The sequence below is a fragment of the Cyprinus carpio genome, chromosome B8 (assembly GCF_018340385.1).
Source record: "Cyprinus carpio isolate SPL01 chromosome B8, ASM1834038v1, whole genome shotgun sequence".
NCBI lineage: Eukaryota > Metazoa > Chordata > Actinopteri > Cypriniformes > Cyprinidae > Cyprinus > Cyprinus carpio.
The window spans coordinates 23,605,200-23,630,117 of NC_056604.1; the positions used below are offsets into that span (position 1 = coordinate 23,605,200).

A 24,918-nucleotide genomic window follows, 5' to 3' on the forward strand; every position below is an offset into this window, starting at 1 on the left:
CAATAATAGTGATATATTTCATTTGACCATCATCGATTTAGATGGATGGATACGTAAAGAACATACATGGAACCATTTCTGTAAAAACAGAAAACACACACAGAGTATTACAAACTGAATTTTATACACTAAAATGTCCATTTGGAACAATAAAGTATACCTTACCTTACATTTTCAGAAGAAAAATTACAAAAGCTGTCACTGAGGTGATACACTTTCAAAGGGTACACCTTTGTACCTTATTTACACCACACTGGTACCTAGAAGGTACATAGCTATAGTGTAGGCCTACATAAAAGTACCTAAATGGTACACATTAGTACCTGAAGTGTACATATTAATACCTAAAATGAACACATAAGTATACCTATTAGTACCAGAATGTACCTACAGTGTACATATTATTGCCTTTTGAATGGGTAATGCCTGAGTGACAGCTTTTGTATTTTTTTTATGTATTTATTTTTTCTGAGAGTGTACTATGCACAGAGAACAGCACTCCCAGTGAACACAATATATACAGAACTACAGTGAACGTAGCTATAGTAACACAGCACACACTGGAAACACTACATAGGTAGCCTACACCGGGATCTCGGCATACATAGAGGCATGTCACAAACCAGTGTGAGAAGCACCAACACCTCTCTCCTACAAAGTTTGTAACCTATGCACTGGCACACAGGCCTGCTGCACAAATCACTTCACTGCTATGGGAACACAATGCGAGTGTGTCCCTCTCTGAGTGTGTGTGTGTGTGGAGGCAGAGCTGCGTTGTTAAACCCGCCCTCGAGAGGGATCTCATTTCCCCTAAAACCTCCCATTTTTCCTCCCTCCCTCTGCCGATCATCTCTCTCCGTCTGTACCTCTATTCCTGCTCCACTAGCCCAATCATGGACCTCGCATCGAGGTGTGCGTTCCTGCTCTCCAGCTTCGCCCTGCTCGCAGCGCTCGATCTGGACGCGATTGACCCAGGCTACTATGTGGAGACCAGCAGCCCGTCAGATGTGATCGACTACAAAGATCCCTGCAAAGCTGGTGAGCCCGCAAGACATTTATTTCCCCTGCTTTGATAAGATGCAAGCTTTCGCGCAAGCCACGTAAGGCTGCTGTGATACTGTGCGAACTATAAACTGTAACGTTAGATGACAGCGCGAAATAAACACGCGATCCGCGGCGTCAGGAAACACCAAAATACTTCGCGCAAAGTGTTGTTGACACAACGATTTCTTAAAGATTACGCGATGTTTTGACACCAGACACGAAAATATTTACCTGGAGGTGTTTATTTATTTATTTATTTTTCGCCAAATCACAGCCTGAAAGTTTTTCGTTTTGTTTACGAAAAGTTTCGCGAAAGTTTGAATTTTGCGAACAGTGCGCCAACGATTGACATGTATTTATTTGAAGTGTAAATTACAGTTAGAAGTATGTGTAAAACTTTTAATTGTTATTATGGGATGGATTGCAACAAAGTTGCAGATTGGGTTGCTATAGCATTGCAATTTTATTCCCTAGATAGTGTTCTCAGTTTTGGGGTTGGAACATCCCCCCCTTTGCCATGTCACTCTGTTGAATGACGTAGTGACCGGCCGGCTCGATTTTCCTTTAAAGGGTGCACTACCTCATCAATCAGAAAAATTGCATTATGACATAGGGGATGTAATTATCTTCGACAGTTATTACTGCATACTTTTTTCATTTTAATATGTGTTCAGGGGCAAGGACCACACCACAACCAAATATGTAATAAGAGGATAAAAAGGTATAGGGGATAGGATGATGGTCAGCTTGATCTGGGCATCTGGAATTGATGGCCCGGAGACACTCAGGAAACTCAGGAAATATCATCTCGTTTGTATATTTAGGCCAGACGATAAGGACCCCCGATGCAACCTGAAAAGAATAAGTATAGCTGATTTGATTAAAGGGGAGAGTAGGGTGGGCTGGAGAGAAAGAGACAAATGAGCGGCCCGATATATGAAGGATTCGGGAAGTGAGGCGTGGCCTCACTCCCGAACCTCAGTTAACTAGTTAACTCCCTAAACCGTAACCGAGTAGTGTGCTGCATTGTTGTCACATGACTTCCTCATATTTAATTCAGAAAGTGGCGCCCTGTTGTCATCTCACAAATAAACATGGTTATTTTGCATTTGTAAATGCGTAAAAAATGAAAACTCTTGGCAGACCAATTAAATCGTAAAATCATGTTTGATATTACTTATGTTACACAAATTAAATGTCACATAGTGTACACAGTATACATACTATACACTGCAAATGTGTGTAGATGCTGTTTGGCACACAACCAAAGTTATAAAAAGTGCTTAGCTTGATGTCCCCAGTTTCATGGCTAGATCAGACTTGTATCATATCCACATATTCCAGAGGATAACTTTATCTCGACCTGAATTCAACCAATTATGTCTGATATAATTATGGTTTAGTAGCTCTAGGGAAGTAATTAATTCTTTGGTTCCCAAGAGAAGCACTGTCTATTTTCACATTTCGTGTTTTCAGGGCAAGCGCCCTTATTTTATCGTTCGCCAAGAAGAGGTTAGAGTTTCACAGCTGAAAATGTTTACTAAGAAGGAATGGTCCCAAATATGGCATGCCTAAACTTTGAGCATCTAACTAATGCTTGAGATTTCTTAAAAGTGCCTGCCTAAACTTAATATTGAGGTGATGTTAAAGTACTTTCTCCAATCCAAGTTAAGATACAGAGACGGGTTGAAGTAATCTGGTTGATTTCCCTAAAGAGTGTAACACTGTGACTTTGTGGTGCTATCAAAACATTGCTGTTTGTTTGAACATCCTGACCCAACAGAGCAAAATTGGCCTAACCAATGTGGTGAGATTGGGGTGGCATTACCTTTTTAGTCAACCAATGACAGACAAGGGGAGTTTTTGGGAAACCAGTTTATTTTTGTAATATATGATTCTAGAATGGAACTTTATACTCAGTGCTGTAATGATGATTAATACAGGTTTGGAATGACCTTAGAGCGTATAAATGATGACAGAATTGTCATTTTTTAGGTTATATCACTTGAAGAGATCAAGCGTTAACTGATCTACTATGAAATTAAGATATAGAACTTGAATGTAGTTTCTAGGGATGAAAGCACACCAACAGAACATTAACCCTAATCTTCAGCTTGTGGTGGGATGTTACGGATTTCCTTTGTTTTGCCATCTGCAGGTTGACGTTTGATTGGTTTTTACACTGTTAAGTGGATGGATTGAAATGAATCCAAGTTTCTTGAAGCTCACACAGGGGTCACTCCGGAGACGTGTAAAATCTCAGGGACCTTGGTGTCTATTAACTTGTCTCCTACTCCTCTCCACCTCCTTCCTAACTCCCTCTCTTTCATCTTCCTATTTTTTTTACTCTTTTAGGCCTGTTTTTTCTATGTCCTCATTTGCAGCTGAATGGGGCCCTTGGCTGTTCATTTTTACATTTTCACCCCTCTGAGAGACAGACTTTCCTCTTAACAAGTAGCTATAGGACAATAACGCAGGCCACCAGCTGAAATTGGTATTCCAGGCAGATTAGGCTGGTTGACCCGCAAAGGCTCAGGGGGCGTCGATCTCATACTAGGATTAACTTCCCGGATTGTTATGTCACTCTGTGATTCAGGCTCTCCAGCGACGTTAAGCCAAAGTGATTCTGTTTTGGTTGCTGACTCCTCGCTATCGCATTTCATGCATCATTCAAGTTAGCTTAGCTATAAGAAGTGGCCCTGTCTGCTTTCTCTGCAAATTTTTTTAGTTTATTTGGTGTGTGAACTTTTCGTAAAAAGGAAGCGATGTATTTACACAGGTTGTTGTGAGTCAGAGTTCACTCGCCATTATGACGAGATACGCCGATTATCTGTTCATTCACAGCTGTTTATCTCCTTCTTTTATAAACAGTTTAATTGCTCCGTCACCACAATTTCCGAACAAACAGATTTGCGAGTTGACGCCACTGCGGAAGTAATGCGCTTAATTTTTGTGTCAAAGTTTGTGCTGGTCAGGAAAAAGTATTGGCCGATCCTTCATTACCCCTAATACCTTAAAGGGATAGTTCACCCAAAAATTAACTGTGATGTCAATACCCATAGTGCCTGTCTCTCTGACCTGATTGGACTGTTGTAAACACGTCTATAACTTTGGAAAACAACACATGTGCACTCTCAGATCTGAGTGGTAGAAGAGGACAGGGTTTGGGATTGGTTCTGGATGGGGCCCAAGTGGCCCAGCTGTAGCAGAGATTATGCGAGACGAGAGGTCTGCGTGTACAAGAGAGGAGTAGGAACACAGATGTAATGTGCCGTGTTTACACTTCATCCAAATAGATGTGGTAGAATGATCAAGCTGTCAAACAGAGTTTCTGTTAAAATGCACTACATATTTATCTGCTTACTGAATTGCATTCTTAACACTAGCAAAATGAAATGCTTGTTTATAAATCAGGTTTTAAGGAAAATGTTGCATTGAATTTACTGCAGATATTTTCACCCGAAAATGGCAATTCTGTCACTTTTTATGCCATTCTTCTTGTTTCTTTCGTATGACACAAAAAAAGGAAATTTTAAGAACCATTTTTTCCCATGCAGTGAAAGTCAATGGACTCCAAAACAATGTTATTTTGAACCCTCACTGGCTTCAGTGTAGAGACGAAAAAGGCATTTTTCAAAATTTTTCTTCCTTTGTGTTCAACCGTAGAAAGAAATCCCAACGGACTAAATGCCAGAGTTTTCCTTTTTTGGGTGTACTATGCCATTAAGCCTGGGGTGTACTTAGTTTTTCCACTTGCTGTTATGTTTCATGCACAGTCTATTGTTGTAGTCTTCAAAGTATTCTCAATTGACCATGACCTCAGTTGACCACGACCATGTGTTCAACTTTTGATACTTCACCTGTCCTGTAGAGGTCAACACAAACTTGTATTGTTTTTATACTCAAGTCGTACAATCACGGCAACCTTTTGACTTCCTTATATATCAATTATTGTCATTTCCACTTTTGCCTTCTGTTGTCTTCATTGATCTTATCCTTTTTTTTTTTTTTTTTGACTAGATCTTCAAAAACTGTGAGTGTTGCGAAATTAACTTTTACATGTGGTTTGAACATAAATGTCTGTTGGCAGTGTGTGTACACACAACCACCCTATAATGATAAAAATCCACCCAGTGTTTTTTTTTTTTTTAATCTCGTTAAATCATTTCCCCTTTCCTTTCTCAAATCAAGCGATTCTCAGCTTCTTGTCTGTGTGACATCACACAGACCCAGGCCCTCCAACGATAGTTGATTGATATGGCCGTCTTACCTTAGACCTGCCCTGAGTGAGCTGTCATCATTCCGCCATTGTTTCGACGCCGGAGCAGATGTAGACAAGAATGGCTCCTAAGAGATTGAAGTGTTTTGTTGTTTGTTGTAATAATAAACATAGCAGTCGTCATTAACTCCCGAGATCTGAGTCGTTGAAGACACAGTGGATTACATTTGTTTTTGAAGGGAATGCGCCCCCCATCTACCTAAATGCATCAATGTTCACACAAATCATTCGGGATCCAGCTTCACCTATACAAAAGAAGCGAGTATATGTATATGAGTATATCTTCACAAATTGCCTTTCCTAATAGTGTGCTAGTTAGCAAGTTTCACAATGAATGTGGCTAAAGTTTACCATCTCTCAGAGAGCGGCTTGGAAGAGAGGGGAGGGGTGAGCAGAGCTCATTTGCATTTAAAGTGGCATGAAAGAAAACAGCTTGCTCTGAAAAGAGCTGTTTTGACATGATAAAAAGGGTGTTGTTTTACCATTGAGAAATTTTAACCAAAGTATATTATAAACTTTTCATTAAGACCCTAAAGAATCATATCAACTTGTGGGATCTGATGAACCCTTTAAACCCCGCCTCTTCAAGCTCACCTTCATCTGATTCCACTTTTGAGTGCAACGCCCACATCTCAACAACCAGTCAACAATCAATGCATAGAATCCGCCTTATTCCCATTAAGTCCTGCCGTAAGTCCCGCCCTACATTTATTCTTTGTCGATAATCTGTTTGACTCACATGCATGTCACAGTATGGAAGAAAATATCTCTAAATCTCTAATTCCATTTCATTGTGACATTTTACAGCTCAGTGCATGGCAAAATTGTCAAGAATAACTACTTAAATTGTTTTTTCATATGTTCTAAGAAGACTTGGAATTTAATGTAATATTTGTATGGACCTCTTTTGTGATGCTTTATTTGCTGTTTTTGTTTATTTGGTAATTTTTGGAGCTATTGTTATGAAGAAGCAACACTGTGTGTAGATTCTTTAAAATATCACATCATTGTCCAGAGAAGTTGTACAGGTTTGGATCATGGAGGATATGATGAGTGAATTTTAATTTTTGGTTGAACTATTTCTTTAGGAAAGACAATAGGATGAATTCTGGTTTCATGTTGACTTAAAAGACTTTGTAGTTTTGTCCTTGTTTCTCTCACATGTCTTATGTAAGTGGTTAATTCATAAACTGAAATACACCAGACAACAAATATACAGAGAGGCTGCAAAGCTCTGACTGCTAGCTTGCATTCAGCTGTAGTTCTCACATGACAAATGTTGTTCCCCGTCTCTTTCCCCAGCATGGTTTTAATAAAGCACTCTTTGACCTGATTCCCTGTTGCACCACTCACCAAGAAATGTGGTGCTTGAATTCCTTCTTTTTGCGTCTTCAGAGTCTATCTCATAGCTCGGCGTGGAAAACCACAAGCAAAGATGGTTTAGCTGGAGCCGCTGGCGGAGCGCAGAGCCTGTCATACATGCACAACTGGTGACATCATACACTCCCATGGTTCATTTTTCTTTTGGAGAGGATTGGTGGTTATTTAATGACTTTTCAAGTGATTCTGCCTAATTCCAAACAATTTCACAGTCGGAATCTGTTGGAAAAATGAGTGAAATGTAGTAGTTTTAGGTACATATGTGGAATAGAGTGCTTAAAAAATCTTTACACACCAAAGTATGCTTTGTGATTCTAGCCACTGGATTTCATCATAACTGTTCAGAGAGTTGTAATCACATTCATTAACGATGTTGTAATTTTGTCATCGCCAAAATACTCTTTCCTATCCTATAGTTTAATATTCACCACAATAAGTAATCTGCTGGTTAAATATTTGTGTTGTTATGAAAACATTGTGCTGTTTGTTTGAGCATCCTGACAAGCCCACCATAGCAACACTTGCTCAGCCAATGGTGTGAAGTAGGAGGAGGGGCTTTTTATTTGGCAAACCAATAGGAGATTGGGGATTGCTTGTGGAAACCTGTTTGAAAACAGTTATTTATGCAGTTCTGTTTGGTGATGCTAGTGGCACATAAACACACTTCCTGGAATATTTCATGTTTTTCAAGATTTAGATAAAAAGCAAAAAAATCAAGGTAATTGTGAGGCATTAACAATGAAAGTAGAAAAGAAACAGAAATGATAAACTTAGCATTTTATAAAATCACCCACATTTATTTTTCTGTTAAAATGTGTGTCAATTGAGCTGTAAAGTTGTACTTTTTGTGAACATTTCAGGGTTTCATGTCAACAAAACTGTAAAACTGGATATTATGATGTATTATTTTTACACTAAAGTCAATTGACTTAAAGTGTCAACACAGTGTTTAAAATCTTGTGGCTGTTAAGGCAGTGCGTATTTTAACGTTTATGGATCGGCCACATTTACTTTCATTATAAGTGCCTCACAATAACCCAGATTTTTATATATATATATTTTAAGAAGAAAGTTTAATTGTCTTAATTTGTTTTAATCAACATTATGCCAGAAGTGCCACTGATTGGGTTTAACTTGTAGTTGAACCTTGAATATTCCCTTAAATAAAATAATTTTTGATCCATGCCACATCTTTTTATTTTTTTATTTTTTGTATTTGGTAAAAGATTTAAAGTGCTTTGCGACAACCGCTAATCTCAGCTAAAACATTAGGTCTTAATTATGGCTCTACAGAACACCGTGACAAATGTACTTGGCCTGATTGTAAGGAAAATCTCTCTCAGTATTATAGGAATCTTAGGAACTAAAATAGTGAAGCTGTCTGCTTAAAAATAGAAGGCTGTTTTTTCTAACCTGAAAGCCCTCCTGGGAACTTTCGGTGCATTCATCTAGATAAATTCTCTCGTTTATGGAATGAAAAATGAATGAGACGCAGTCATGCACAATTACTGTATGCCTGTCCAACTGCAATGTCTTTTTCCTAAAGGAATTGGATAGCTACGTTCCGTAACATTTGTCTGTCGACATTATTTCCATAATCTAGCCTCAGGACAACAAATGAGAAAGTTTAATTTGTAAGACCTCATTTCCATAAGCTCCAGGATTCACCTAAACTCTCTAGGTGCTGTTGTTTCCTGGCTGCACTCATTTCATTGAGCCTGTCTCTCCCCTTGTGCAATGGACCTTTATAACTGTAACCAAGCCAAAGGTTTCCTCTCTTTCTTCCCCCTCTTGCCCTCTGGGTGAGGATCACAGAAAATGAGGGCTAGATATAGGAGAGTGAGATGAGATGAGGTGAGTGTGTCTGCAGACTGTAGGTCATTCAGTGCATGCCAGCATGGCCCGGTCCTGTGGGTTTCTGCGTCTGTCTGCCAGCTGATGTGACTGCGGTGCATTCAGACCCCTCTGGCAGCTAAACCGTGAACCATACATCACCCCGCTGCACGTCTGAACCCATTTCAGATGCTGTTTTTTTTTTTTTTTTTTTTTTTTTTTAAATGTTTGAGGTAAGAACTGATCTGAGACCTGCACGGAGTTATATGTCACCCCCAGCCATATGCATTGTTGGGGAAGCTACTTTGATGATTTGTGAAAGCTGTAAGCTACTTTTAAAGGTCAAGTATGTCATTTCTGTGCCACTAATGTTATCAAATGAATCAGGGCCAAGACTTAGAGATGTAAATGAGTTTGTTTCTTCATGGGAACAGATTTGGAGAAAAGTAGCATTGCATCACTTGCTCACCAATGAATCCTCTGCAGTGAATGGGTGCCGTCAGAATAAGAGTCCAAACAGCTGATAAAAACATCAAAATGATCCACAAGTAATCTACACCACTCCAGTCCATCAATTAACATCTTTGTGAAGTGAAAAAGCTGTCTTTTTAAAATACAAATTCATTATGAACTTCAAACAGTTGCTTCCAGCTTAAATATGAGTCTTCTATCTGTAATAACGCTTAGCCAGAAACATTGGTTTGAAGTTAAATGCCTTAATGATGGATTTGCTTGTTGAAGCTTTTCGCTTGACTCAACATTATTTGATGGACTGAAGTGCTGTGGATTACTTGTAGATTGTTTGATGTTTTTATTAACTGTTAAGACTCTCATTCTAATGGCACCCATTCACTGCAGAGCATCCATTGCTGAGCAAGTGATGTGATTCTACACATTTCTCCAAATCTGTTCCCCTAAAGAAAGAAACTCATCTACATCTTGGACGGCCTGAAAGTCAGTAAATTTTTTGCAAATTTACTATTTAACTATTTAATTGAAAATAGGTCACCCATTTTTTATTTTTATTTTTTTTACTAAATTTGAATAACAGCACCAATTTACACACATACATTTACATACAGTATAATAATATAACAGCCATTAAACAAAAACCTCTTGATAAATGACAGTCCCTTGAAATGTTCTGAAAAACAGTTTGCCAAAACAAACTGGCCAAACCAAGCGATTCACTAAAATGAATCAGACCTCCCAACCCTACACTAAAGAGACAGAGAGGAATCTTCTAGAAGACTGCATTTGATTATTGCCTCAGGTTGCTCGGTTGTAAAGCTCTGCAATATAATGTAATAAACAGTTTGTGACAGGCTATAATCTTTGTCATGCTACTCTGCCACTTGTTACCAGAAAAGCTGCACAATTTGAAAAACCACTGAACTGCTGTAACAAAAATGTCGTTATAGGGATAGTTCTCCAAAATATAAGCATTTTGATTTACCCATCCTCATGTCGTTCTGAGTTTCTTCCACTTTCGAAGAAGACATTTTAAAGGTAATTTTTCATTCAGTTACAGTGATGTTTTCAAGCTTCTATAAGGATGAATAACAACATAAAGACATCATAAATGAGTTCCATGTGAGTTGAAACTCTGCTTTTAGGTGGAAAAACTTCCAGAATTTAAGCAACGCTTGCATGGGTGTTTCTAACCCAGCGGACTCAGGCTGTCAGCTGAATGTTAGCAAACAGCTTGAGTTTGTACATTTGACTCAGATAAGAGAAGGTCAAGAGAGGTAAAAAAAATAAAAAAAGAGCGTGGAGGAGGAGGAGGAGGAGGACATCTGGTTTTCATACATCTGTCATTCTAAGAAACTATATGTTGTGATACTGGTTTTCAAGTCAGGAAGTAACTTCCTGTTTCTTTTCTTTTTTCCCTAGTATGCTGCTTTCTGCTCAATCAGTTATAACAATCTAAATCTATTGCCCGGCAGCAAAAAACATCTGCCAAGCACAGTGAGATCCAAAATGCTGCGTCCTCTGGTTCAAATGCTTCTATTTGGCATTTTTTTTCAAGTTTCAAAAGAATAATAAATTATATTAACAGCATAACAGTTTGAATGGAAATATTTGTTTCATAACAGAAGCAGTAAAGCTGCATGAGCTCCACACGTTGATCGAATGATCATGTTCTCCAGCATGATTTGAAAACGATCCAAAAAGAGCATCTTGTGCTTCAGTGGGATCCAGAACATCTGTCTGTACAAAGTCACGTGATCAGTGTCCCAGAAATAGTGCACATCTGCAATGTTATTTTAAAAAGTTCTTTGAATTTTTAGTTATAAATATAATTGATGCTTTCTTGGACTTAGACCATTTGGCATAATAATCAGCGTCATTTTTTTTTTAGATCATGACAAACAGAGACACTCCAAAAGGAACCGTTTAGGTTTAAATTGAACAATTTTGAGTTCTCCAAAGAACCTTTCTGTGAGAAGTCTGAAGGACATTTTAATATTCTAAATAACCCTTTTCCACTATTAAAGGACCTTTTGTCCAAAGGAAAGGTTAATAGATGTTCCTCAAGGAACCTGTAAAGAACATTATGTCCAGTTGTTTGGCTGTTAGTATGTTTTTGTATTCATTGCCCAATAAGCACTCACTCTTCCAATTTTCTTCCAAAGCAAATGAGCAGAGAACATGAAAGAGAGAAACTCGAGTCTGAAGACGCTCTTCACATAATTCACTAGTATGAGCCTGTTTGCCACCTCCAGCATTGCACTCCATTTGTTCAAGTAATGACACAGCAGGATCTAACAAACAACGCGAGCCCTGTCGATGTCTTCAGCATGTGTGTACACCGAGTGAGAGAGCATGTACGGATGTTTATATATGTGTGAGCCGTGCTGATGTAAGCGGGCAGTGAGTAATGAAGTGATCTGAAGAGTAAGGCATGTGTTCCTCGGGGAAGTGTTTAAGCAGGCTTGAGAGCGTTTTGCTGATATGGGTGTTATATGTGCGGTAAGAGGATTTCATTGTGTGTTCATTGGCATTCTGTAACAGGTCAACTTTTATTTTGGTTTCGGCAAATTTCAGCTCTCAGCCAGAGATTTACTCTAGAGTAATGTCTTCTTTGCCAGGTAGATATCTTCCCACACATTTATGCTGTTACATGCTAACATTACAGTAAGCTACCGTTGTCGTCTGTTGTAATGCGCTTCTTCATTTCTACTGTTTCTACTATTAGGATTTGTCCAGTGTTGTAGAGTTACATTTGAAGGAGTAGTTCACCCCCCCAAAAAAAATCATAAAAAAAAAAAAAAAAACACTAAGTGGAATTTTATCATTATAGAGTGGTTGTGTACACACACTGCCAACACACATTTCAGTTCAAAAAGTGAATTTTGCATCTGATTACACCCTTAAAGCTGTCAAATTCACATCTTATAATTTCACTTTCACTTGTTTGTAGCTTGGCTAGCTACAGTTTCAGAGTAGCTTCCCACACAAGTAAATGACACAGTTAAATTATGAATTTTAAAGATATTACCCCTTAAACGGCTTAAGTGTAGTCAGCAACTTTTTGTTAACAACTAGCATTTGTAACTGAAGTAGCTAATAACAGTTTCAAAGTAGCTTTCCCTAACACTGTTAGTATTTGAGGTTCCTATCCATAAAGTTTGTCTGTCTACACTCTCTGAAGGTTTCATCTAATTAGCCTCACAAGAGTGTGTGCATTGTCTTCCATATAAAGCAGAGCCCTGCATGATGCACAAGAGGGAACAATATGCTTTGTTGTTGGTGTGAAACGATCACAAAAACCTTGGGAAGTTCTCTGTCCAATCATCTCGTTCACACCTAATTAGCCACAATAATGAGAACGCAAACTGACCATGAAAAAGTGAGTGTTGGTTCGCTCACTATGTTAGCGACACCTCTGCCATGTTTATGTAGCTCTGAATAATTCATCCCATCATCCTAGCACAGACTTTGGGGAATATAGTAAATACTAGTTATTAATTCTTTACATGCATATAACTGTTTGAGGAGTACTAAGGCTTGCTAAGGTTTAAAAATGCAAATGTAATGAGTGGTTAAGTGTTTGGATGGTTAGAGGTACCATTATTCACACATTCAGATCTCAGATCAAAACAATGCAGCTAGCATATACAACGAAAAGGAAAATTAGTTCAAAAATTGGTTGTACACCCCGACATTAATAGCTCTTTCCACTCATCAGGTGTCATTAATATTGGTGTGTAAAATGAGGGCGGTCTGGCTGATGGTTGGATCAATAGCTCTTTGTAGGCAGTAAATGGTTTGTTATGGTTAGACGGGCCGCAGCCAGTGTTCTGACCCCCTGCTACCCTACAGCAACTGTTTCCATTTAACACACACACACACACACACACACACATTTAAGTGTGTGTTTAATTGCACACATGTAGTCGCACAGACCCAACCTGGTGAAAATGCTGAAACCTCACTTAAAAGACCAAAAGAAACATGTTCTTAAGTCATTTTTGGTTCTCTTACTGTATTTTAGATGCACAGTTTGCATGATATATGTTTTTTTTGTCATTTTTTTTCCATTGGTGTAGGTAGATATTGGGTATTGAGGCACTTAAAAATTAACTTAAAATTTTTCCTGTAGCTTGGCTAGCTACAGCTTTCAAAGTAGCTTGCCACACACGTTTTAAAAAATATTCTATAGTTAAATTCTATATTTTGGTAGAAATTTTGTAAATTATGTTATCATTGTTCCCCCCAATTTTTGATTATTTTGAACAGTAATAGCACAGTAATATTCTGAAATATTATTGCAATTGTTCAACATTTTTTTAATATACTGTAAAATGTAAATCCGTCAGTGTAATATGATCTTTCAGAAATCACTCTAATAATGATTTGCTTCTCAAAAAAAAAAAAAAAACATTTCTTATTAATATCAATGTTGAAAACCGTTGTGCTGCTTCATATTGTGGTGTAAATTGTGATAGGTCTACATGCTTTTATTTTTTCAATTATTTGATGATTAGAAAGTTTAATTTGTTTATTTGAAACAAAAAAAATTATAACAATATACTGTATTTGTACAAAGTCTTTACAGTAATTTTTATTCATCAAGGAAAAATGAGTTAAATTGATCAAAAGTTAACTTCTTAAGAAAAAACCTTACTGACCCAAAACTTTTTAATAGTAGACTATACTTCAGAAAAGCAACTGCTCTGCGACTAATGTGCGGATCAGGAACGACTGTGAGCACGATGAACGACCCGTTTGTTTTCCAAATGGCTGGCATCTCTTTGGTCATGTGCCTTCAGAAGTCAACGATCATTCCTACGGGTCGTCTGAGAGTCTAGCCGTCTGAAAGCAGTCGGCCCTTCTATCGCACTTTCTTCATCCCGGCCTCCCTCTGACAATCCCTGAAGGCGACACATAAAGCCCATTCCCCAGTCCGTGGCTGGAGTCTGGTCTGGGACACAGACTATGATTAGGCCCTTCAAAAGCAGTAGCCGCGTGGGCTTCTGCTGCCTGATGTCCAAATTGCAGTGTCAGGAAATGTCAAGGTAAGCATTTGCTAAGGAAGAACAGCTGGAAGTGTTTTTACAGGAGAGACGAGTGAAGGGGCTGCGCTGTTTACAAGATTCCCTCATCCCCGCGCTCCTAACACGAACGCTCAGCACCATCTGCGTCTGTCCAGAGAAGAAATGTGTTTATCTTACAAGAAAGGAGATGCCGTTTCCTCCAGGGAAATGTCAGTTTATTATTGGATTTGTACATACTTGTAAATATTTCCTTGACACTCTAAATCAACATTTCCCTGGACATTTGATTATCTGGATGAATCTCACTAGTCCATGTCCAGGTCACAGTTCACCACAACATTATATAATAATGTAAATAATAAATATAAATATTACTTAAATATTAGAGAAAAAAAAAATAATGTATATACATACAACATTATGCCTTATTTGTCTCCCCAAATTCTCATTACTGCAATTCATCTGAACATTTCACTTGTGTTTTATTATTATTATTATTAGTAGTAGTAGTATTATAGGGAATCAAGTATTCTTACTACATTTTCACTACTTTTCAGTATAAATATTTTTGTTGTAAAAACAATATTTTATAGAAATGAACTACATTTACAGTGTAGGGTTTTTAATAATTATATATATATATATATATATATATATATATATATATATATATATATATATATATATATATGTATGTGTGTGTGTGTGTATGTATATATATGTGTGTGTATATATGTGTTTGTGTGTGTGTATATATATATATATATAAAATAATAGAAAACTTGAAATTTGATTACATCTAAATTATATCTATACAGAAAGTTGTAGCTAAAGTATTCCTTGTAAATTGTAAATGTCTTTTTATATATATATATATACACACACACAGTATACAGTATATGGTGTTGTAATAAATATTTTTACTGTAAAAAAAAAGTAATTACAAATTTATGTTCGATTTTATTTACCATAAAAAAAAAACTAAATCATGGGCTGCTAGATTTTACACTTACTGGTGACATTAAGTGAAACTGGGATGGTGAACTCAGACCTGCCTAATAGCCGAGGTCCAGATGAATGTGAATAGTGCATTTACATTTCAGGAGGTGACAGCTATTCTCATGCGCAGCAGGCCTGTAGTCTAACGTGCGTCTGCCTTACGACCCCCAGCCTAGACGCTCCCACTGTTCACCTCAAAGATGCTGAAGGCCTGAAATCTCTGATATCGTGGGTGGTAACTTCAAGACCTGTCTAGACCTCACATGTGATCCCCTCGGGCTCTGAATAGAAACCAGTCTAGGTGAAACGGGTGGCACACTGGCTTTTGTTAATGAAAGTGCTGTTGTGTTTGGAGCCAACGTGATCATCAAGAGAGGCCAGGCTATGAAAAACACATGAGAGAAAAAGGTTTGCCCAGCTGGACCACAATTACAGATCCTCTTAAAAGTATCAAATCTAGGCGTTCAAACCCAATCCATCTACGGGAGAGCTTCTGTTGTTCTCTTTTAATAGCTTTTACTCTCTGTCTCCGCAGCAAATCTCTCTTCATGGGTGGTGGAGGGTGTGATTGACAGTCATAATTGCGTAGATTACTGCAGACAGACACTGAGTTGTGAGCAGGAGACCATGATTAAAAGGCCTTGCACATTTTGAGGTCTGCTCAAATGAGAAAAATTAGCTTCCTGAGTGTCAGTTTTAGTGATAGACTGATATATTTGCTATTTTGACTTCAGTGGCATCAGATAATAACTGTGTTGGTCCAAGTAACACAGAAGTTTTTCAGGATCTACTGAGAGTGGATGAATGTCTTTGTGGCATTTTGAATAAATATGTTTTCTAAAATAAATGTTCTTTTCAATTGTTTTCACCAAGTTTGGGTAAATCTGATTTGTTGTCATAAATTGTTAATATTATCCATCATGCTCTGAGATAGCTGCCCAATTATTTGCATCATTCAGACAAAAGTGCAAATGTTTGTAGTTTAAATTTCAATGATTTTCTTAGTTTGAAGAAATGCAATTGTTTTACAGGCACAGATTTTATCAGTATTCAGTTATTGTCACATTGAAAAAAAATTGAATTTAATAATAAAATAAAAATTAAAAGTGATTTTTCTTGAAGTAGTAAATACATTTTTGTTGTTATTGTGGTGTGTTTTACAAGAAAATACTATTTCAGTCTTTCTACTTCTGAACTTCACATTTCATTCAATGTGATACTTGCCATATCTTTGTAATTATTTGTGAAATTTAATAGCAGTTACTGAGGGAAAATTGTTTTTAAGTGTTTGTAATTTATTACAGTATAAATTAAGTACAGTAGTCATTAATACAAAAGAACATAACTGTTGATAATAATGAGAGCGATTTCATTTCTCATGTTGCATAGCACTGAATATTGCCACAGTAGACACAAGCTCTTTACATTTGTGTTTTCAGGCTTGTGAAAAATACATAAGCCATGTGAAACAACATATATTATATGTTTATACACTACTGTTCAAAAGTTTAGGGTCAGTAAGATTTTTGTTTGAAATAAATTGATACTTTTATTCAGCAAGGATGCATAAAATTGATCAAAAGTGACGGAAAAGACATTTATAATGTTACAAAAGATTGTTATTTTTAAATGAATGCTGTTCTTTTAAACGTTCTATTCATCAAATAGGAAAAAAAAACAAATTCTCACAGTTTACACAAAAATATGAAGCAGCACAACATTGATAATTATAAGAAATGTTTCTTAAGCAGCAAATCCGCATATTAGAATGATTTCTGAAGGATCATGTGACACTGAAGACTGGTGTAATGAAGCTGAAAAGAGCAATAAATTACTTTTTAATATATATTCAAACTAAAAAACAGTTAACCTATTTGAAATTAGAATAATAATATTTCATAATATTACTGTTTTTACTGTATTTTTGATCAAATGTAGCAGCGTTGGTGAGCAGAAGAGTCTTCTTTTAAAAGCCTTACAAAATCTTACAGACCCCTAACTTTTGAACAATAGTCTTTTTTTCATACAAAATGTTTGTTTTTGCATTACGCATCATCCACGCCACTGGGTGTCAGTATAGTCCAAGATTGTTGTCATATCAGCTAGTGCAACATGCACAAAAAATTACAGAGTGCTCATTAAAATGGCAAAACAAAATTTTTTGAGCCCAAAAAATTTTCAGTCCCTTGGATAAATTCTTCCTCATTGTCTTTTTTTTTTTTTTTTTTTAGGTTGAAATGTTAAATCAAAAGCATGCAGTGGGTTCTGAGCTTCTGCTGCAGCTGTTGAGAGTCTCAGTAATAAATGTGTCTGGATAAAGACCAGCGTAAACCCCAATCTGCCACCGCATTGCTTTATTCCAAGGTCCCATCTTTTCTCGTGTCATTTATAGATCCTCTTTTGGTACATTCGCTGAAGTTCATTAGTTCACAGCCATTGTGCTTCAGATTTGTAACGTGAATCCCTTTAGGCCTCGTGCGATGAGATTCTGTGGGTCTTTAGGCCTTGCGCGCCAATAAGCTCTTTTTCATTTTGGTGTATAGAAAGCATGAGGATTGGGATTTCGTCGGTGTGGATTTCAAGCTAGAAAGACAGAGAGGATTAAAACGGGAATCCCTCGAGGAAATGCAGATAAAATGCATCGCGGGAAGAACTGGACGGAGAAATGAAAGGAGGGAGGCTGGGCTGGCGTTTGGGCACTTGTTCTTGCCAGTCCTGGCATCTGATGGAGCACAATTACACGCTAGATTAAGGGGCTTGTGGAGATGCGGGGGATTGCGTCCCTCCCTCGGGAGGCTGGGTTGGGGATCTCTAGCGGTCTTGCTGTGTGTCGCTGGCGCTCTCTGGCACTGCTGCTGTCGGTGCCTTTGGAGTCCAGGTTTGTGAGCTCAGACACAGGCTGGTAGCCTAGCAACTGTTTGTTTGGGTTTTCAGTCGTGGCGGTGAAGGGACTTTTTCATATACGATTGTTTTGGGTTCCTTTATACACCCTATGCACTTGAATACTCTTATTATATGAAATTATATATATATATTCTCTGTACGTATCATATACAGTATAATATGTGTATACACACTATTTGTGTGTTCTTGTCTTATCAGAATATGATTACTTTATGAATATGACTAGCCTACTTCATTACTTTATACTTTCAGTTCAATAAGTTTCTTATTGAAGTGTGATGATTGAGCTGTAAATTATAGTTTTGACCTCTGTCGAAGCAGCACATGTCGATGATGTTACTGTTGCTGTTCTCAGCGCTGGTCAGGATGGACCAATCACAGTCATTTGTGATTTCCAGATACGGATTTATTCATAATTTCACGCAGTAGAGAGTGAAAGACATCTGCCTGCGTCCACAGTCTCCAGAGCTTCTCCATGTACTCCCTGACATCTGCTAGCTGGCTCTTATGAGAGCACGCTTTGGAGATCTCACACTCTTCTGGTCTGATTTATTAATGCCACGCTGTATGGCGTCATCAGTCACTGTCAGCTCCTTCTCTTTCATCCACCCGCTTTTATCTGTGTGTGTGCGTTTGCGAGGGTTGCGATGTTAGGGTTAGTGAGAGGATCTTTTGGGTTTTTGCATGTTTCTCCAGAACCGTCTTCTGACCTTGTCTGGTCTTGTCAGAGACAATTTACACCTTTGTTTTTGGTCAGTGTTAGAATGCATCCTCATATAAAGTAACAAATCATATAAACTACTCTCATATAAGAGACACTGAGAGACCGCAGTGCAAACAAAATCACATTTTCTAGTATTCCAGAAAAATATCTAGTGCCATCTTAAAAGCAAAATAGTCCAGTTAATGCAACACGGTTTACAATATCATCAAACTGTTCTTGTCGCAGCTGTTTTCTTTGGAGCTTCATCAGCGTTGCCTCTCATGGCCTGTGGTTGTCTGTGGATGTGCTTTGAGAAGTAAAACCCTGTCATTTCAGCTCTGTCGACTGTTTTTAGTTCTGTTTTTAGACAGGGGTGCAGTGAAGTTTGTCTGCAGACCTACAGAGCTGCCCAGATCCTCAGCACTGATCATTCTAGAAATGATTCTAACCAGTAACAGTATAGATTAGCAAAACGCTGCTTTGTTGTTTATATGGTGTTGTTTAACACTCAAATGTTCTAATGGTTTACAGTGACAGTGATTTGTGAAGGCAGCACAAATCCATGTCATTCAGTTTTCTGTGGAAATAAGGAAATTGAGTTGATTGTCAGAGACTGTTGGTGATCAAAGTTGAACTTTTATTCCCATATGCTCTGTGATGTGATGCGCAGCTACCAATGAGTTCAGACAGCATTGCTCATGTGATGCTTCAGCTTGATTCAGATTGAGTAGGAACACAAGCCTGCAAATAAGTTTGATTGATAATAATGATTCAGCGAATCATTTGAGTCAATACTGGTCCCAGATATCACTGTGCAGCATTTTGCATCTTGTTTATTTATTTTGTGGAAAAATTAATGTTTTTTTTTTCTTTATTCTGTATGTATTTATATTTTTTTACATCATTCATTGACAGATCAGTTGTGTGGCAGATAAAAAGTAGCTTACTCTAATTTATTCAAGAAAATACCTCACAACAAATATCCCACAGGATCACAGGATACTTGATCAAAGCTACAGCAAAAATGGTAATAATTTGAAATATTTTTACAATTTCAGAAAACTTGTTACTATTTGAATATATTTAAAAAATGTAATTTCTTTCTCAAAGCTGAATTTTCGGCATCATTGCTTCAGTCTTCAGTGTCACATGATCCTTCAGAAATCATTCTAATATGCTGATTTGCTGCTAAAAAAACACATCAAATTACAATAAATGTTTAAAACAGTTCATAATTTTGTGGAAACCGTGATGTATATATATCCTAATTCCACCAAACTTTTCAACATTTCAGTTATGTACTACTTTAGTGTTATTTTGTCACATTGCACAACATTTTCAATGTAAGTGTGAACAGACAAAATATTTCCAAAGTCTTTGGAAACTGGGTTAGAACAAGTTGTTAGTAACTCTTAGCTTGGCAAACAGCTATTTCAGTGTAGCTTAAAAGAGTTATGTGTATGCCACCAATAAATAAGGTATCAAAATACTCTGACACAGCCCGGCGGCAGCAGACTGTTACTCTAAAGAATAATTGGCTTGATTGTGCAGTGCAGGAAGCTGCAGGTCTCTGCCCCACTGCCGCAGGCTGAGTTATGAGGGGCTGGACGTCCCGTTTGATCCGGCGCTCTCACACGCACACACGCCTCCTGGAATACACCGTAAATCCAGAAAACATGCTAATTTTCATAGGCTTTTTAAAAAAAAAAAAACACTAGCCTCGGGTCACACACACACACACACACTGCCACAATGCTGTGCATATAGAAGCAAATAGCCTGTGTTACGAGTCTCGTAAAGTGTCTTTTTTTTTTTCAAAACTCATTAGGAAAAAGAATGTGTGCTACTTTCCAGGTGTTGGTTAGCTAAACAATGTGTAACGTTTTCTTGCCCAAACAAGATACAGTACACAGACATATTTGGATAACTGCGTTTATGACTAAGATACACGTTTTATTAGGCAAGCTAGCATTGTAATACCTTGGTTGTTTGGACACGTACTTTGAAGCACCTTGGATACGACAGATATTGTTGATGCTTTAACACCGATAACTTAGTATTTGCCCTGACTGTCATAAAAATTAAAATGACAGAAAGACCGTGAAAGCCTCATAGGGTATTAGGAGGACATGGGAGTATTATTCAATATGATTTTACATTAGTAACAATAACTAGCATATTTTTTGACAGAAACTGTTCTGTGGTAATTTTTTTTATGGTTAACCTTAGCAGGCAAATTTGTGCATGACGTGCAAATGTGTGTATGCTCATGTAATCTTTCATTGAGCGGTTCTGGAAAAGCATTCAGTGTTTCTAAAGGCTTGGTGTGTTTTTTCAGTGTCTTTTAACTGGCAGATACTGTCATCTTTATCTTGCTTGCTGGGGATTTTAAAACCATGTTCTCTGTAAAACCGCTTTAAGATTATTTATTGTGCTGGGAAAATGCTATACAAGACCTGAATGTGGTTAATATTTTGTTGGTAATTAATAAATGAATTACTAATTTTTAAATATTTATTTTTTAAGTAGTTGTATGTCTGTGTTTTATGTATATGTAGATATGTGTGTGTGTGTGTCTGTGTGTAACTTTAATAAGCCTATATATGTGTATATGTAATATTATATTAATTTATTTATATATATGCGTGTGTACATTACATTATATAACATTACTGTTTAGTCACATAACAGACTCAGACATTTTACAAACTGGACTTCAGGGAAAACCAAAAAGAAATGCCACAAATGTGAAGAATATGTTTCCATTTAATTCATTTAATCATCATTGCACACTCGTGTTAATTAGAAATCTGAAGATTCTGTTGATTCTTTTAATCTCAATCAAAGTGGCACTGCTTCTAAAGATGCAATTAGTCCCTGACGAGCTAATTAATCTCTACGAACGCATCCATTCTCATGTAGGTCAGCAGCATCCTGTTGTAGATCATTAGAAGTGTGCAATCATCGTCATCGTCGCTAATCAGCTTCTCTCTTTTGATGGATGATTTATTTATCATAGCTGAAGTGATGACCCCAGCTATAAATGGCATCATTGATGATCATTAAAAAAAGATGAGGTGTTTGTCAGCTCGCTGGACTCTTGTAGGGGTTGTTTTTGAAAAAGATCCTGGTAAATGTGCACCCTTTTTAAAATATTAGATTTCATACCATTCACTACTCACCAGTTAGCTCACATAAACAAATGCACAAATAATGTGAATAATGCAAAAAGGCTTATAGTTATTTGAAGTACAAATTATTGATTCCTCTTAAACTTTAAATCAGTAGAGTATACATATATAATGTATATAACATATTTTTGATTTATTTATTTGTTTCAAAACCAATTATTTATTTATTTATTGTATTGGCTAACTAGATACCACAAAATCTGTCCCTTTTTTCTAATTAATGTTAATGATAATTAACATAATCATTACTTTCAAAATTAATCATTATGTAACCATTTCTTGAGAAATTAATAGCACACTTCTATGTTTGTTTCAGTTGCTTATCTCGGAGATATTGCGCTGGATGAGGAAGATATGCGCATGTTTAAAGTGGACCGCATTGTGAATTTAGCAGAGAGAACAGTCACAGTTCTGAATCACACAGATGCGGGTAAGTGTGCATGTTTGAGTGCATGGGTCTGCTTTATATATACTTTGTGTCAAGCTTAATTGGCAGTCAGAGATTCAGGAAGAGAACTTGAAGCCATACGTTATCGAACCAACAGAGAAATGCCTGTCGAGAAACAGTTCCCACATTCCCAAACAGAACAACACAGGCCGTAATGGAACAGGCCCTTACAACTTTGCAAAAGTGGGTTTGCATTTATTTAAATGTAAATGTAAGATAAGAAGTTGATATGTAAGCTTTCTCTCTCTGAAACTCAAGATGATGATGTTCCAGATGACGGTTTCCTAATTAAACCCTCATGTTGGAAATGGTAGGTTCACTTTCCAATGAGACGGATACAAACAATACGGCGTCCCATCGCAGGAAGAGGGCAGCGACGTCCAGATCTGAGAGGGTTTGGCCCGAGGGCGTCATTCCTTACGTCATCAGCGGGAACTTCAGCGGTAAGTCATGTACACATGCACAGCTTTTCATGCTTAAGATTTGGTCGAAAACAACAACATGTGATTGATAACATCTGTTTAATTATTAATGGTTATAGTCAGAGCTGGGTAGATTACTCACATATTGTCGTTTATTACTTGACGTAATCTAGGTTACTCATTTTAGGTAATGTATTCTGACTACTTTTTAGATTACTTTTTTTAATCAAACTTGTTTTAAACTTATCATATTGAAATAAAAAATAAAAAAGAAAGAAAATAAATTCCATCTTTTGAAATCAACGTCATAAATGCATTAAACATTACGTTAGGTCAGGGTTTCCCAAACTGGGATTTTTGTAAAATAATAACAATAATAATAATAATTAATTACATTAAATAATTAAATATAGAGCTTTTCTAAGCATTCAAAGCACTTTTACATTGAGAGGGGAAATCTTCTCATCCACCACCAGCGTGGAACTCTTCTGTGGAACTCAGTTGTAAAAGAACTGCTTTACATTTAAAGTAATTCAAGATGAAATGGTGTTTTTCTTAAGTCATGTGTTGTCTTGTATAAAGCAGCAAAAGAGCCAGAACAAAATAAAACAAATAGGTGCATGACATTCCTGGTGCAACTGTACACAACGTTAGTGAATTAATTACTCTTAGTTCAATCGAAACTATTTTAAGACAACAAATGTACAAGTTTGATTTGCAAAACCTGATGATTATTTTCTCCAGCATGATTTGATAATGATCCAAAGAACATCTTGTGCTTCAGTGGAGTCAAGAACATCTGACCGTCACGTGATGAATCACATGATGCCAATAGCTGCATCCCAAATGATGCACTATACACTATGCACTTATACACTATATACTTATGCACTATATACTCAACTTAGTATGTGTATTAATTTTATAAGCTTATTTTGTCATTCATAATCATGTCTGATAGCTCCTTACCCTCTGCTACATAATTAAATCTCCGACAGTTGAGTGCATGAAGTGACTAAAAAATTCCACACTTCATTTGTTTTTCGGTTATTTAAGTGTATCATCTGGGTATTTAAAGTGCACCTTTGTTTTTGAATCGCACTATTTACACTACAAAACTGCACTAAATACATACTTACCAGGTTTCAGTTAGACTTTAAATGCATGTGATTTGTATGTGAAAATTTTTTTTTTGGGCTGACTTTGCAAAGAAAACCACAATATCATGACATATATTATTACAATATTGTTATTTTACACTTTCCCCACCAGCTTCTTTTTTTTTTTTAAGTTGCCAGTTACCGCCAGCATTTTTGACGATTTTCACAAAAATTTAATGGAACCTGGAATACTTTGTTGTATGAATATCTGAACATGCAATATGTCAAAAGAAAGAACTGAGCCTCTGTTTTAAACAAAACATACAAATAAAGATTTATTCAAGCTTCATGCATTCTTTTTTGAACATTGAACATTTGATAAAAAAAAATATATTGGCCTTATACCATTTCCTGGATCAACATTTCATTCGGTAACATTTGGCCATTTTGATGCTGTTTGTTTGATCACGTTATTTTACATATGCATCTGCTTACATATGCCATTGCTTGTTTCTACTTCTTCGCCATGTTTTGATCCAGGGATTCAATATTCTTTCAGAAGATGTGTAATAGCACCTTCTAGCGTTGACAGTGAAAACCCAGAAAGCTGGAGTATTCCATCAATGGCAGGGAAAGAAATTAAAACTAAAATTACTTATACTATGAACTAGATTTACTCTTGTTTGACAATTTTTGTTGGCAAAATTGCATCACTTTCATATGAATCCACATGAATTGGGAATTCTGTGTGGAATTGATATTTCTCAACAGGTTCAAGTCATCATGCAAATTTGCTGCATTGACCAATAGAAAACTGCTTGGTTTGAAAGTGACAACTATCTGAGCTGATAGTGGTCGTTTTTGTCCAAAAGAAATCACAGAAATGTCTCCGTGCCTTAAAGTTTGGTCGCCCTGCTCACTGCTAGTCCCGTGTGTGTTACAGGAAGCCAGAGAGCCATATTCAGACAGGCCATGAGACACTGGGAAAAACACACATGTGTGACGTTCATCGAGAGAACAACAGAAGAGAGCTACATCGTCTTCACCTACCGGCCGTGTGGGTAAGTGCAGTGTTGGGAAGGTTACTTTGGATATGTAATAGGTTACAGATTAT

General features: G+C 37.0%; 1 protein-coding gene across 1 annotated transcript in view; it reads left to right on the forward strand.

Annotated features, from left to right (window-relative positions):
• The first annotated feature begins 825 nt into the window (after positions 1-825).
• LOC109104348 (bone morphogenetic protein 1-like) overlaps positions 826-24,918 on the forward strand; it is a 66,080-nt gene continuing 41,987 nt past the window's right edge. The window contains exons 1-4 of the mRNA XM_042730170.1: positions 826-1,038; positions 22,151-22,264; positions 22,597-22,725; positions 24,748-24,865. Coding sequence (XP_042586104.1) covers positions 894-1,038; positions 22,151-22,264; positions 22,597-22,725; positions 24,748-24,865 — 506 coding nt within the window. The 5' untranslated portion in view covers positions 826-893. The remainder of the gene's footprint in view (positions 1,039-22,150; positions 22,265-22,596; positions 22,726-24,747; positions 24,866-24,918) is intronic.